General features: G+C 34.6%; 2 protein-coding genes across 2 annotated transcripts; both read right to left on the reverse strand.

The window, feature by feature from the left end:
* Window positions 1-497: 497 nt before the first annotated feature.
* On the reverse strand, window positions 498-3379 carry LOC133668628 (cation/H(+) antiporter 15-like). Its single transcript, XM_062088581.1, has 3 exons — window positions 3119-3379; window positions 1987-3002; window positions 498-1763 (listed from the first exon to the last, which is right to left on the reverse strand). Exons 1-3 carry the CDS (start codon window positions 3377-3379, stop codon window positions 563-565), a joined length of 2478 nt encoding a protein of 825 aa, XP_061944565.1. The 3' UTR covers window positions 498-562.
* Window positions 3380-11347: 7968 nt separating this feature from the next.
* Window positions 11348-14224, reverse strand: LOC133668722 (probable WRKY transcription factor 25). The gene is made up of 5 exons (XM_062088669.1): window positions 13703-14224; window positions 13335-13523; window positions 12594-13240; window positions 12309-12470; window positions 11348-12070 (listed from the first exon to the last, which is right to left on the reverse strand). Exons 1-5 carry the CDS (start codon window positions 14060-14062, stop codon window positions 11629-11631), a joined length of 1800 nt encoding a protein of 599 aa, XP_061944653.1. The 5' UTR covers window positions 14063-14224; the 3' UTR covers window positions 11348-11628.
* Between the last annotated feature and the right edge of the window lie 695 nt (window positions 14225-14919).

The following is a 14919-nucleotide window of genomic DNA, read 5'->3' on the forward strand; positions in this document are numbered from 1 at the left end:
TATATTATATATTAAAATTTATTTTATTCAACAGTTTAAATTTTTAAATTGAATTAATTATTTTATATGATATCAGAGCCTTAATAACCAAATGGTTACGAGTTCGAATCCCATCATTATTCTTATTTATTTAATAAAAATTAAGCACAAATTAGTATGAATCTATACAAATTTCAAGTTTAAAAAACTTTTTGCTTGAAATAATATTAAAAAATAATATAAATTATATTTTAAAACTTTATGTAATCAATTAAATTTAAAAATTAGTTCATGTTATTTAGTTATTATCAACGAATGATCGGACAGGGCAATCCACGAATGATGAGACATATTGGATCAGCTGGTGGAGGAATATCCGCTATGGGACTTCACAAGCTCGTGCCATCAAAAGTCGGCTCTTTCGGAAACGAACCATGCACAGTCAAAACACAATGTTTTTTAGTCTTTTATTTTATAATGATTTCTGTTTTCCTAACTAGATACATTCATCTGTACTCTAAATCAGAGGGATTTAAAGCATAAAAAAAAAGGAAAAAAAGGAGGATATATTGCTAAAAAATAATCAAATCCTATAGACATTGCTATTAGGAACTCCTGCAACATCTTTTTCTTCTCTTCTTAGTAGTGATGAGTCCTCTGCGTCGCGCAAACCCCAAACTTTAGTCTGTTGTTGAACCACCAAAACAGAAGCTCTTAGCTTAGAATCTGTGACGGCTAGCATCTCTCCTATTGCCCCTAACTCTATATGTTCATTGCACTTCTCAAGGTTAGACATCAACTCTGACTCTCCATGTCGCTTCCCAACCATGACAAGGTCATAAGAATTCTCGATTGATTCAATCACAGCAAGAACACCTTCACTGTCCATAACTACCTTCTCTAGGTAAGAGACACGTTCATTCTCTTCGGCGTTTAACTCGTATTCATCTAATATTTCAGAGTCGAGCCTCTTGCTCCTTTCTGTACCACCAGCAATTTCGGCACCCTCAGAAGTTGATGTCGTAGTGAAATGTAAAAGTGTGACTGATACATGAGGATTCCCTGACATGCGCACAGCATAAGCTAGTGCTTCTCTGTCATCTGCACCACCGAAGAATAGCACAACAATTCGACAAGATAAAAGCTCCGCGAGAGATTTCCTAAAATTCCCACGATCGACGAGTACCCCAACTGAACAAGGAGCCTTGTCAAGCACATTCTTGTTCAGGTGCCTGAATACATGAAATGAGTTCACCATTTTCCCATTTATGCTCTGCTTGTAAAAAGGAATAATTATGAAAGATATTCTGTGCTCTAAGGCTACGGAGCACACATCATTGTGCATAGTTTCATAAGGCGAAATGCTTTTACAGCAATGCAGAGCAGCATGACTGCAATTTTCATGTTCGAATTTTTTAAATGCGTTGAAGATTCTTTCTGACTCAGTAGGGTTTTGAGAAGGTTTTTCGCGTGGAAGGTGTGTGATCAGTAGAGAGGAAGCACGTCCAACTAGCTTGATGAGGTGGAGGACATATATACCGATAGGGTTATCGTTGGTGTGGTTCGAGACATCAAGAAGGTTGATAATTGTCTGGACATTATCTTGGCTAAGAACACAAGCGAGAATCCGGAGTTCTTCGTTGCTTTGATGATGGCGTATAGTCCTTCTCCTGTAAGCCAGAAACCTCCTCGAAGGATCATAAAGAGCTTTCACAAGTGGTGAGATTACCCCTATTAAAACCACCACAGAGAGAATCATAATGGCGAAGCATTCATCGGTCATGCTGTCCTGCACATTAAGGCAACTATCTCTATTGATTAAGCAAATAGAAGTAACCCTCTTCTAGGTCTCCAGCAACAATATGCTTATAAGTTCTGTCAAACTAGTTTATCATATCATTTATGTTTTAACTATATCTCAGAAAAGTTCTGCCATCGGAAAGGGGAGATATGCAGTTAATTAGGAGTTCTAAAGCATTAAGACCAAGTCAAAAGGAAACATGTCACAGGTGGCTTACACTGTTTGTCTTCCAGTCATTCAACAGGACAAGTTCAACAATGCCTTTGGAGTTCATGAGAAGACCTAGAGCAAGGGCATCTCGAAATGGCATTCTGCAGAATAGAGGAGGTAGCATTGTGCCTATAATTTTTCCCAAGAAACCAACGAAAACAACCAATAGAATTACGACCACGGTCTTCCATTTCTGAACGGAAAAAACATTGGTCTTTAATCCACATAGGGTGAAAAAGATGGGCATAAGCAATGCGGATACAAAACAATCAAGCCTGTCCACTATTGCTGCTCCCAATGGTGGCCCATCTGGTATGACCAACCCCAGAAGGAAACTTGTTATAAGCGAATTTATTCCGATGACTTCACCAAGAAATCCGAAGCCCATTAATGCAACAAAAACCACATAGATATAAGCATCTTTCACAGGTTTACCTTCTGGAGTATTTCGAATTGCCCACAATGCTGCAGGACGGATTCCAAATAACAAAAGATAAACAAGGAATCCAACTGATAGAATAGAGCCAATTGCTGATTGCATTGATTTTTCTTTAGCTACATGTGCCACATAGAATATCGACATAAAGGACCAAAAGCACATGTCACATATCATTGATGAAGAACTAGCAAGTCTTCCAATATCAGAATTAAGTATCTTGAACTCAGCAAGAAAGATAGCAATAACTGGGAAGGCTGTAACAGACTGCATTAATACCACTAGCTGGAGCACATGGCACACAGTGTCATCCAGTGAGATAGAATGGCATAGGAGTAATCTGATAGATGAAGCCAAAGCAAATGGAATGAAGAAGCCTAGAATTCCTACGATCAGCGCTCGTTTACCTGATTTCCAAACGATGGAAGGATCTATCTTCACCCCAACCTGGAAGATAAACAGCATGATGCCAAACACTGACAAGGTCTCGAGTGTAATTCTTCCTTCTCGTGGGAAGATTTTGTTCATAAATGCCAAGTTGTGCCCGAGAATAGAAGGACCTAGAATTACCCCTCCCTGATGAATTCAAAACATCAAAAACATATGATCAGAGACAACCTCTCAAATCAGAGTGATATATCAAGAAATCATTAATTTGCATGAGAGGAGAACATGTAGAGAGAGGAACTTACAAGAATATGAGAAACAATGGAAGGCTGGCCAAGGGGCTTGAGAAAGATGTAAATGGAACGTGTGATGATAGAAATAAGAGAGAGTTGTAACAGCAAGAGAGGCAAAGTGTACTCTAAAGGGTCATCATGAAACCAGAGGCCTCTAGAGTTAATCATATCAACATGCTGACAGACAACATGAATCCCAACTCTAACTTCCTCATCGAAACGAAGTCTTGAAGGGTTCTGAAAATGCGTAGATGAATTATTTACCTGTGACATTGTTTTAATGGACAGAGAAGATGCCTAAGAGGCTGTTAGGCAAAGAAAATGTGAAGATGAAGCAGAATGAATAGAGGACATGGGAGATCTGAGAACCCATTTGACAGAAAAGAGAAATGGATGGTTGAGAGGGAGTCTTAGCATAAAGAAAGAAGAAATCAAGAATTTAGCTTTGGTGGTTCAGATTTCTTACTTCATTTACCTCCAACAAAAGTAAATGGGCAGTTGCCACTTGGTCTCTCCATGGCTCGTTGGTTCAATGCCAAATGGGAGCTAAAGAGATCAATGTGGATATTTGGTGAAGAAGAATTTAACAACCTGATCTGAGATCATGAAAACTTTGCTTCTTTCATACTGTTGATCATCAACAAAGTTTCTGCTGAAGATCTGGTGGTTTTCTTTGGTGCAGAAATTGTAGAAACCCTTGATAGCTATTAAACAAAGTTTCTCTACATGTAACTAGCACAAGGTAAATAACATTAATACGGCTACACCTAAAAACTCACCGTAGGTTTCAATTGGATCAATTATAACATCAAAAATAAAGAAGCTAAAAGATGCATTTAATAAGTGTATTCAAAGTATTTTGACCAAGGCTATATATTTAATAAATAACGATTAAATCTTAGTCAATTTAGTTTTATATATAAGAGGAGTCTCATTCATCTATTTTATGAGCTAATTAATTTTAGTAGTTAAAAGTTTATTTTTTCTAATACATATTTTTACTCTAACAAATATAATTTCTTATTCGATTATTGGATCGAGTTAAAATTTTACCAGAAGATTCTAAAGATCTGATTTTATGTTGGATTAAAATTTCAAGACAATCGAACATCGGTAAGGCCTTGTAATAAGATCTAGAAGCTGTTATACAGAAATTATATTAGTTTCCTAGTTAATTTAGATTTTTTTTCCTATTTTATTTAGTTAAGATATTTTTACCTAGTATAAATAGAGTATTTAGCTTGTAACGGATTTTAATTTCAGCAATTATTATTGTGTGTTATGAGAGATTTCTCTTACTTTGGTTCATAAAAGAACTTCTCTTCACTTATCAAAGAATTAATCAATCTTCGTGGTGTTTTTCTATACTTTTTGTTCACGTCTTTGTATTGGCATTGGGTGGGGATTTAATTATTATAGTTTTGGTGTCTCGGTACAGGTTATTGTTGTGTTAAACTTAATCACATGCTTGAATTTATTTATTTATTAAAAGGTTGATTTGACTGTGGGTTTCTAGATTTTTATATTCATGATGTTTACATCAAAAGTGTTTATTTATTATCTTAAGACAAAAGGAGATTAATTTAATGAGAAAATAGGAGATATGATTTATATATTCTCTTGAACCAAACACGCTTCTTTTTTTCTTTTATTTTTTTAATAAATTGAATGCTAATAAGAAGAAACAAAAATATTCAATTACAACCATCTAGGTGGTGGCCCAGTGGTAAGAGCTTGGGATCAAGATGTTTACTCTCTCTATGGTCTCAGGTTCGAACCCTGTAGTTGCTTATATGATGGCCACTGGAGGCTTACATGGTCATTAACTTCAGGGCCTGTGGGATTAGTCGAGGTGCGCCCAAACTGACCCGAACACCCACATTAAACTAAAAAAATTATTCAATTACACTATATCTGAAGCTCAATTTCCAAGCATTTCAATTCTAGGGTTATGCTTCATTCAAACAAAATTATAGGTTTATGGCAAAAACATTATTGAAATCTATTTATGCTAAGAACATATCACAATAACATTTCAAAATTGACACAACTTTAAATTGAATGTTGTATTCACAAGTATAACAATTCAAGAACACAGAAACTACGAATAAACTATCAGAACAGAGAACAAAATGCAGACTATTGCCCTACCAGTTACCACTACTGATGGACAAAACTCCACTTTCTCTGAGAGATCTAAAAAAGCTAGCTGCAAGCATCGATCTTAAATTTTCGGATACGTTTCCCCGGACAACATCTCTGCCATTGATTATAATGAAACTCATCAATAAAACAAATCGCACATGTCTCAACCAACTTCGAAATCAAATGAAATCCAGTCCCTTTAATAGAATCCCTCTCCTCCACCACATTTTCAACCACTCCGCGAAATCAAACCCTTCGGCCCTGTCCTGTCCAAATCTGCCATATAACTCCGATGACCACACCGGTTGAATCCTCACTGTTCCCCGACCTTTCTCTACTAATTTTCAATCAGCATCCCTACTAATCCCCAAAATCATTGTCTCTTTCCTCATCTGCACTGCACAAGGCCATAGTGTGATACCCTTTTTCAATCCATATTCATCGAAAAACACCTTATCAGCTTCAATCATATAGATTTTGAAACTCTTATTTTGTTTTTGATAACTACTTGGGAACCAACTATTTACACTCGAACCATTACTCGTAACACCAACGTCAACATAAACATGTTATCTTAAAACTAATATCAACATTCTCACTTAACATTCTTCATATTTCTCTTCAACGTAACCCATGGCTCCATCGGTCCTTTACCGACCAAAGCATCTGCGTTTTTTTTATAGTTCAGGTTCTAGCCTAGAATCCGAGCATTTGCTACCTATATTCCCTTTCCATGAGAAATTCCTTACTTTCATTAACACAACCTCTCTAATCATCATCATCAGCAACATTGAATCTACACTGTTGATTTTGCATGATTCGATTAATCATTAGTCCTTCACCGACAAAAGCCTCCGTATTTTTTGACAGTTCTGGTTTTAGCCCCGAAACCAAGTATTTACTACCTTCATTGCCACTCCATGAAAAGTTCTTTACTTTCATTAACACAGCCTCTCCAATCATCATCATCAACATTAAATTTACACCATTGATTTTGCATGATTCGATTAACCATAGATCGTTTACAGACCAAAGCCTCCGCATTTTTTGATTGTTCCCGTTTTAGCCTAAAAATGGAGCATTTACTACCTATATTGCCACTCCATGAAAATCCGCTACTTTTATTAACACAACCTCTCTAATCATCGTCATCAAGAAAAGAACAACATTGAATCTACACCGTTGATTTTGCGTGATTTGATTAACTTACAGATTTTAAGCAAATCAAACAGATATTGCAAGCTATACAAGTCTCTTGATTTTCTATGGATCACTGAAAACCCACCCGGATTCAAAGTCTGACAAAGCTCCAACCCGAATTCATCGGGTTGACCCGACCCATCCAGATTGTTACTGAGCTGGAAATCAAAAGTATCATCATCAAACGGTAGAGAATAATTCGATAAAATAAACGATGGAGATGATTTATTCATTTTTTTTAATTTTTTTTCAAATGATGATTTCTTCTCCAGTTACGGTTTTGATGTAGAAAGATGTTGAGAAAGGCGAGAAGTACGTAGACGTCGGCGATGAGGTGTTGAAAGACGGTACAACAGGAGGTGGCAGCAGCGGTGGCGGTGGATGGTGAAGTCCGGGTTTTGTGGAGGGCAAAAGCAAAAGTCATTAGAGATGCACGATGGGCCTTTGACTGCGAAAAAGCAAGCGAAACAGACGGGGAAGAAGATTATAATGGAGGCATGGTGAGATTTGAAGATATGAGAGGGTTTGAAGAGTAAACTGGGGACAAAGGGTGTTTTGGTGGGGTATAGAGGGACGGGTGGCAGTGTGTGAGTGGTAAAGTGGATGATGACGTGGTGTGACCGTTAAGGTGGTTAGTGGGAAACGTGGAGATTTTGATTTTTGATGGGCCTCATAGGACTTGGTTTGGTAATAGTTAGTGGGCCTGGATCTGTTTATATCGAGCTCTTATTTGAAGGTTTTTAAGCCTAAGTTATATATAATATCGGTATTATATTCTTATATATAATTTATCAATTTTTAATTATGTAATAGATATGTTGTTTGTTAGTAAAGAATTTTTATTTTAATACATGATTTCCACGGTTCAGTAACTAGAAAAATAATTTTTTTAGATTTTTTATCAATTAATACATCATGACGGGTTGATCTTGAACTAATTCAATTGGTCTGAATTAGCGGTTCAACCAATTGTTAACTAGTTTGGTCTAATTCAAATTAATTACGTAAATAATATGTACATTGGGTCCATAATGGTGTTTTTTTTTATATATAATAATAAATTTTCCTCAAGTGAACAATGATTGCGGTGTAAATGCATGTTAGAGGTGGGCAGCATATACGAGTCTTTTCACACGTAAACCAAGCGTGCATCATGGATTAATTGGAAAGTTGTTCTTACCATGCACGGAAAAGGACTTGAAAATACTCGAGACTTGTGGCGTACGATAAGTGATCGTGCACCACAGGCAGGGTGCCGTGATACATGTTATTATAAATTGACCAGAAGAAGGAAATGGATTGAGAAAGAGAGTCTTGGGTCAACCTCCATTGTGAAATTATGTAATGGATTTTACTCTGTACAAGATGGTCATGCATGCCAGCTAATCCAGGACTCTCCATGCTCTTCTTCCCTTTCCTCCTCTTTTCCTTCTCGTCAATGGGGGAGAAAGGAAGATACCAAGTTTATAAAAAATTAGAATTAAAGTCGAATAGATTCAAAAACCAACCTATAGAATCAATAGAAACCCTGAACGAAACAAATAAAATTACCAGTTTTAATATTTGATTTCCTAGACTAAATAAAAAAAAAATAAAAACACTATGAAAAGATAACTAGGAAAAATAAGCAAATACTATTCAATTTTTTTAAAGTAAAAACAGTATTATTTTGAGATAAAAAAATCAATAAATTTTTTTCAGTTCGCGGGATAATTTGAGTTTCTTTATCTTTAATTGACTATTTAGATCAACCGGTTCGAGGTAGACACATGATCAATCCGGATTTATATAATAGCTAAAATAAATTTCCAAATCCTTATCTTAAAAAGAGAAGAAAAAAGAGTAATTCTGAATGGTTTTATTTCAATTCAATTGCTACAAAAACTTGAGCAAGCAACCAAATCCAAAGCCCTTTTTGTTCGAGTTTCTATCAACTTTCCCATATAACAAAAAAAAAAAAAAACCCTACTCAATAAACTAGCAATTCTTTTTCAAGAAGCAAACTAGTAACATTTGTTTATTGTTTTCTTAAACTAGCACCCCTAACACAAACAAGTGTACCCATGTGTCTTCCTACTGGCAGCTACCTCTCCATATAATGTTGTTGGCGATCTTATCTAAGCAAATTTCCTTACAATTTCAAATGTGACAATTGAACAAGACTCGGGCTATCAAACAAAATATACAAAAGTACAAAACATAGGCAAACTTTAATAAAGAAAGAACCGAAGAGGACGGCTCGGAGATGGGAGCACAAGATAGATTTAGGCCTTGTTGTGTCGGTCGAGGAAAAGGCAGAGTAGACCATTGCCTATAGGCCATCCATTTTGTTTTAAATGTACCTTTTCCATCAAAGCTAAACGTCTCTCTCCCTCCCGAGCTCTCAAAACCATATAATATTTGATGAAGAAGATATCGGAGGAGTTGAGATGTCAGATGCTGATCTCGATAAGACAAACCACCGCAAATGATAGGGTGACAGTAGTGTAGATGATATTTTTCATATTCTTAAAGTAGTTTGATCATAACTTTAGCTCTGGATGTTAGAACGACACAAGTTATCACTTCAGGGTGCGTGTTGCCGGTGATCTTTCATGATTTGAGTAATTTTTATTTTTTCCTTTCTTTGAGAGAAAAAAACCTAAAAAGAGATTCATGGTCACTGGTTAAGGACTTTGTTATTTTAAAATATACTTGTGTTTGAAATAGTGTTAGTAAAAACTAGATATATTACTTAAAAAAAGGGGATTAATCTATGCTTGTTGGGTTGTTTCGAGCCTCAAATTCCTGTTGTTTTAGGTCTGTGTTTTCTTTTTTTTTTTATCCTAGAACATTTTTATAAATTTTTAGGAATTGAAAAACATTTTTATTTTATTGAATAATCAGGATTTATTATTTTTATAATTTTACTAATTACCTTAACCCAACTTGTGGGCTAATTCGGAAATTCAATAATAATTCAGACTTTCTATCATTTTATGAGACTATCTAGTGATGACCTTAAACCCTTGTGATTTTCAATTCCTTCCTAAATTCCTTTTCGAAATAGTTGTAGATGAGAGTTTAAGGGCTAAATTGAGTATTAAGTACAGGATTTAACTGAGTATGAGTATATTATAAGTTAAGGGCTAAATTGAGGTTTTCAAATAAAACGAATTCATGGAGGGTGGATAGGTGGCAAGTGGCACCACCGCAGATCAGTGGAGGTAAAATGGGTCCCACTAGGGAGCAACCAGGAAGGATCCAAGTGTGTACATAATGAATGTAAGAGCTGACTTTGACTGACGTGCTCACCAAGCAATCTCCAGGCTCTAGCCAGCCTCCATCTTTGACCCATTCAACCCTCCATAGCCAACGTGACCAGTGGTGTATGCATGCCTGGATTTCGGGACCCGCCAGAAAAGGTTCCCCTTCCACTGCAAGATTTGGTTCAAAAAAGCACTAGCAAGAAGGAATGTGGCAAAAACTTAGGGAATATTTGTTTTTTAAAAAGTAATTTTTAAAAAAAAAAATTTAAATTTTTTTTATTTATTTATTATTAAAAAAATGATCAATAAAAAATATTTTTTAGTCAACGAAAAATACTTTCCCGTTAAAAGAAAACACTTTCCGGTCAACAGAAAATATTTTCCAGTTAAAGAAAATTTTTATTTGGTTTCCAGCAAAGTGTTTTTCTTTTGGTTGTGTTTGTTTTCTGAAAAGTGATTTCCGGGAAACTACTTTCCAAACTTTCATGTGTTTGTTTGCCATTAGAAAAGTTAGTTAACGGAAAACACTTTCCAGTGAAAGGAAAATTTAGCTTGGTTTTCAGGAAAGTGTTTTCCTGAAAATATTGAGCTGAAAACACTTTCTGGAAATTGTGAAAATTTTAGAAATGTCATTATTTGCTAATTATATCAAATTTGATCCTCAAACTTTTGATTGCTATTAAAAAAATAATCAACAAAAAAATACTTTTTAGTCAATAGAAAATATTTTCCAGTTAAAAAAAATTTTACCTGGTTTCTAGAAAAGTGTTTTTCCTTTTGGCTGTCTTTGTTTTTCAAAAAGTGGTTTCCTTTCATGTGTTTGTTTGCCATTAGAAAAGTTGGTTAACGGAAAATACTTTCCAGTTAAAGAAAAATTTGACTTGGTTTTCAGGAAAGTGTTTTCCTGAAAAATTTCGGCGGAAAACACTTTCCGGAAATTGTGAAAAATTTAAAAATGTCATTATTTGTTGATTATATCAAATTTGATTCTCAAACTTTTAATTGCTAAATATATTTTGTTTTGAATATTTATTTTTTAATTTTATCTTTTAAAATTTAATTTTTACATTAACTTTGGTCTTTATTTTTATAATTGTTATTTGCTTTTTCCTTATCATTTTTTATTGAAATTTTTTATCTATCAAATTTAGTCCTCATTCTTTTAATTGTTACTTATTTTATTTGAAATAATTTATGAAATATTAATTATTATTATTTTAATTTCTTTATCTTTCAATTTTTTTATATTTTATTTGATCTAATATTATTTTGATTATTTTTTTTTATCTGAAATAATTTATAAAATTATATTTTTTTTAATTTTATTCTTATTTAATTTTTTAATTTGTAAAATTTATTCCTCATTATTTTAATAAATTTTTAAAAAATAAATTATTAATAAATTATTTTCCAGCTTATTTTCTCCAGAATATTTAGAATTTCCTTCTCAAAAAAAACTATTTTATTTTCCAGCAAACGGGCCTAGAGGGAAGTAGCATTTTTTACTTCTTTAGGGCGGGGACCCTTTTGGGTATTTTCAGTTTGCCCTAGAAGATATGAAATCCAAATTTTTGAGTTCAATTTTCCAAACCCAGTAAATTAAATTAAGAAAAAAAAATGCTATCATGTATTTGATGGGATACAAAAATTGATTTGAGGCTTGCATTGTAGTGTGTGTAGCTAAAAGCCTCGAAACAATAAAAAATATATATATGTTTATGTTAAGGACATGGATAGGCAACAAGAACTCCTATAAACTATGACAAATACAATTGGAATATACACGACCAAATCCCTTTTGTAGTAGTGGAAAAAATATACAACAAAGAAAATAACCAAACTTGAATGCAATTAATGAGAGATGAACTTTGATGACTTTCTTATTCTTTTGAGAGAATTTTTTTTCTTTTTAGTAGTAGTGGCTGTTTCCTACCAAAAATTTTCCACTTCCAATTCCCTTTTGGCCCTTGAAAAAACTTCATCTGTTGATGATTGATTCATGTAAGGCCCCATGAGGTTTCCAAATCCTGAGAATCCAAAACTTCCTGGACTTTGCAACATCTCTAGGGTAAAAGGCATGTTACCTTCGGATGTTGTTGTTGGTACCCTTTGATCCCTTACAGGGTTGTTGATGGAATTGTTAAACACATGGTTTACAGCTGATGGCATAATTGCCATTACCGCATGGTTGCTATTGTTGTTACCATTGTTGTTGTGGCCCGGCAATGACCTGCTGCCGGTGCCGCGAGCAGCAGGAACATCATGGTTGTGCTTCCCTTCATAGGTTGTGATCACTGCCCTAAGGTCATGGGATGCTCTCTCAACATGCTTTCTTACAGGGCATCCTTGATATGTGCACTTGTAGTAGCTCCTATAAACCAACGAAAATCAGAACCCAATTAGAAAAACAAGTTCAATATCAACATTACAAAGTACCACAATATACAGAAAGAAATAGGGCTCATGGTTTTGAGACCAAAAAGCTTAGCCTTTGAAGCTTGAAATTGAAACATGATACATTAATTAACACCAAGATTAGTTTCTTTTTCCCATATGAAGAAACTTTGTGCCTAACAGAGTGTATCCTTCGAGTTAAAGTGAGCTTTTACCTTGGATTTGGGTTTCCCTTGACCACTTTCTGCCCATATTTCCTCCACCTGTACCCATCATCTAGGATGTCTATGTCACTAGTGGTTTGAACCACAACTCTTGGCTCTCTCACTGCTTTGCTGCCAGGTGCTGAAATCCCTTCATTGTCACCCTCTCTTTTCCTGAAATAAGCAAGCACGATAAGATTAGTACTGCGACCAAACATTCCAGGACCTAATCTCTGATAAAGAAACCACGGAATAATATGCTTTAAAGTCTATATCCTTAGTTAATCAAGAACCTACCATCTTTTGGCCTCAGGTTCATCCTCATCAAAGTCATCACCACCTCCTGATCTACTCCTTTGAGAATCAAAATCATCATCCCCGATTGAAATTGAAGAATTCTCAGGTGTAGCAACTGAGGAGTCCATTTGTCCACTACCATGAGTAACATATGACTGTTCTTGAATCTCATTAGGGTTACTATTAGGCGCCGGTATCATTCCAAGATTAGAAGCTGTTGTTGATGATGATGATCTCCTAGTAGACTGAGGTTTAGGATGGTTATGACTACCCTTATAAACTATCTCGGTTACTTGTCCATCCAAAGACCTCTCAAGTATCTTCTTTGTTGGACAATTGGGGTATGTGCACTTGTAATAACTCCTTGGATTTTCACTTCCTTTAACTTGTTTTTGACCATACTTTCTCCAATTATACCCATCATCTGATCTTCTCTGCTCCCTAACAGATTGATACTGCTGTTGTTGATTACCATAATCAGATTGGAACCCATTGTTGCTTTGAGGGTTTGTTTGAATTGCAGCAATCTCAGGGGAGAAACTCTGCATAGAATTAGAGTTGTATTCCATTTTTACCATACTATTCTTCCCTGAAACAAACGCATCTTGCTTCGCAGATTCTTGAAACCCCCATGTTTGTTGCTGTTCCTGAAAATTACCAATCAACCAAATTCAAGAAAAGTTAAAACAACACAATCATATATCTAAAACAGAGAATCTCACCAAAAAAATTGATTCTTACAGGCTGAATTGTGGCGTTCGAAGACTGAAACATGGCTGTTGAAGTTGTGGGTGGCCTTGCTGGTTGCTGGAAAGAGAAATCAGAGAAAGTCCTGTCTTCTTTCTTGACATTTTGCAGGCTATTACCATAACTACTCTTCCAATTAAAAGCCTGAGCTGGAAACGTTCCAGTTGTTGGAGATGGCAAAATCTACACGATAAAAAACAAACAAAAATCATCATTCAAAAATCCCATCGAAGTTACCAAAACCAATATTTAGCTTCAGTCCCACAAAAAAACAAACAAGAAAGCCCGAAACTTTAGCACCAAGCAATTATCTTTAGATGCAATCATCAGACCAAAACATCAAAAGTATCACAAAACCTTACATTAGAAGGGTTTAACAAGACAGGAGAGTCCAAGAGCTCCGCAGGGCTTAAACCAGCAGGAATAGCAAAGTAAGAAGAAGGAGAAACAGGAGGAGGAGATAAAGGCAAAGAAGGAGGAGGAATTGACTTAAACTTAGGCACACCAGAGCCAGTTCTCTCAGCTATCCTATCAGACAACTTACTATTATTTGTGATATGATTATTGGGTTCTTCATCACTTGAAGCAAGAAGATCGGTGAGAGAAGAAGAAGTCATGAAAGGGTAGCGAGAAGAACTGTTAGTATTGAAAGAAAAATAGCTGCTACTGCCTTCTGAGTGTGAATTTGCAGAAGTGTCTAAGCTCCCTGGAGAAGAGGCCATGAAAAAAAAATGAAAAGCAGGAGGGAGGGCTCAAGATTTTGGAAGATAGAGAGGGAGGTTGGTGATGATATAAGGGAGCTTGTGGTGTTGAAGAGGAGAAAATGGTAGCGTCTTGAACAAGAAGAGGAACTCTGTTGTGAGGTGAGTTTCTTGGAACTAAGAAGATACAGGGAGGATTTTAGTAGAAAGATGTATAAAAATGATTTTATTTGGTCCCTAGAATTTTTACATTTGGTAAGTTTAGTCCCTTTAATTGATATTTGGTGATTGCTTTTGAATTCCGTAGCGATTGGTTTTTAAAATATTTTTCACTTGAAAATATAATATTTTTTATTTTTTAAAATTTATTTTTAACATCAACACATTAAAACAATATGAAAATACAAAAAAAATCAATTTAAAGTAAAAAAATAAAATAAAAAATTTTCAATTATATGAAAGGTGGTTTGAGTTTTCAATTCCATCTAATTAACAGCAGATTGCATTCATCTTGACATTTTGTTAGTAATTGTGTGTTTTTATGATGCATTATAGTTTTTATTTTAATTTTTATAAAAATAAAGTTTCAGTTGAAAAGACATTAATTTTAGTTTTTTATTTTTTTTATAGTTATGATATATTCTAATAAACTCATTCAAAAATATTAATTTTATTTTTTTAGTCCAAACATATTTGAAAAACACTCTTAAAATCAAAATAAATTTTATATATATCAAAGTGATGAAACATAATCTGGCCGCTAAGATTACGAATTGAATGTGTTAATTCAAGTAAATTTAAAATGAATTTATTTTTAAAAAAAAATTATAAAACGATATCATTTTGAATTTTCCCTCAAAAAATTAAACAGGATTTTA

This window comes from Populus nigra, chromosome 11 (assembly GCF_951802175.1).
Source record: "Populus nigra chromosome 11, ddPopNigr1.1, whole genome shotgun sequence".
In the NCBI taxonomy this organism is placed as follows: domain Eukaryota; kingdom Viridiplantae; phylum Streptophyta; class Magnoliopsida; order Malpighiales; family Salicaceae; genus Populus; species Populus nigra.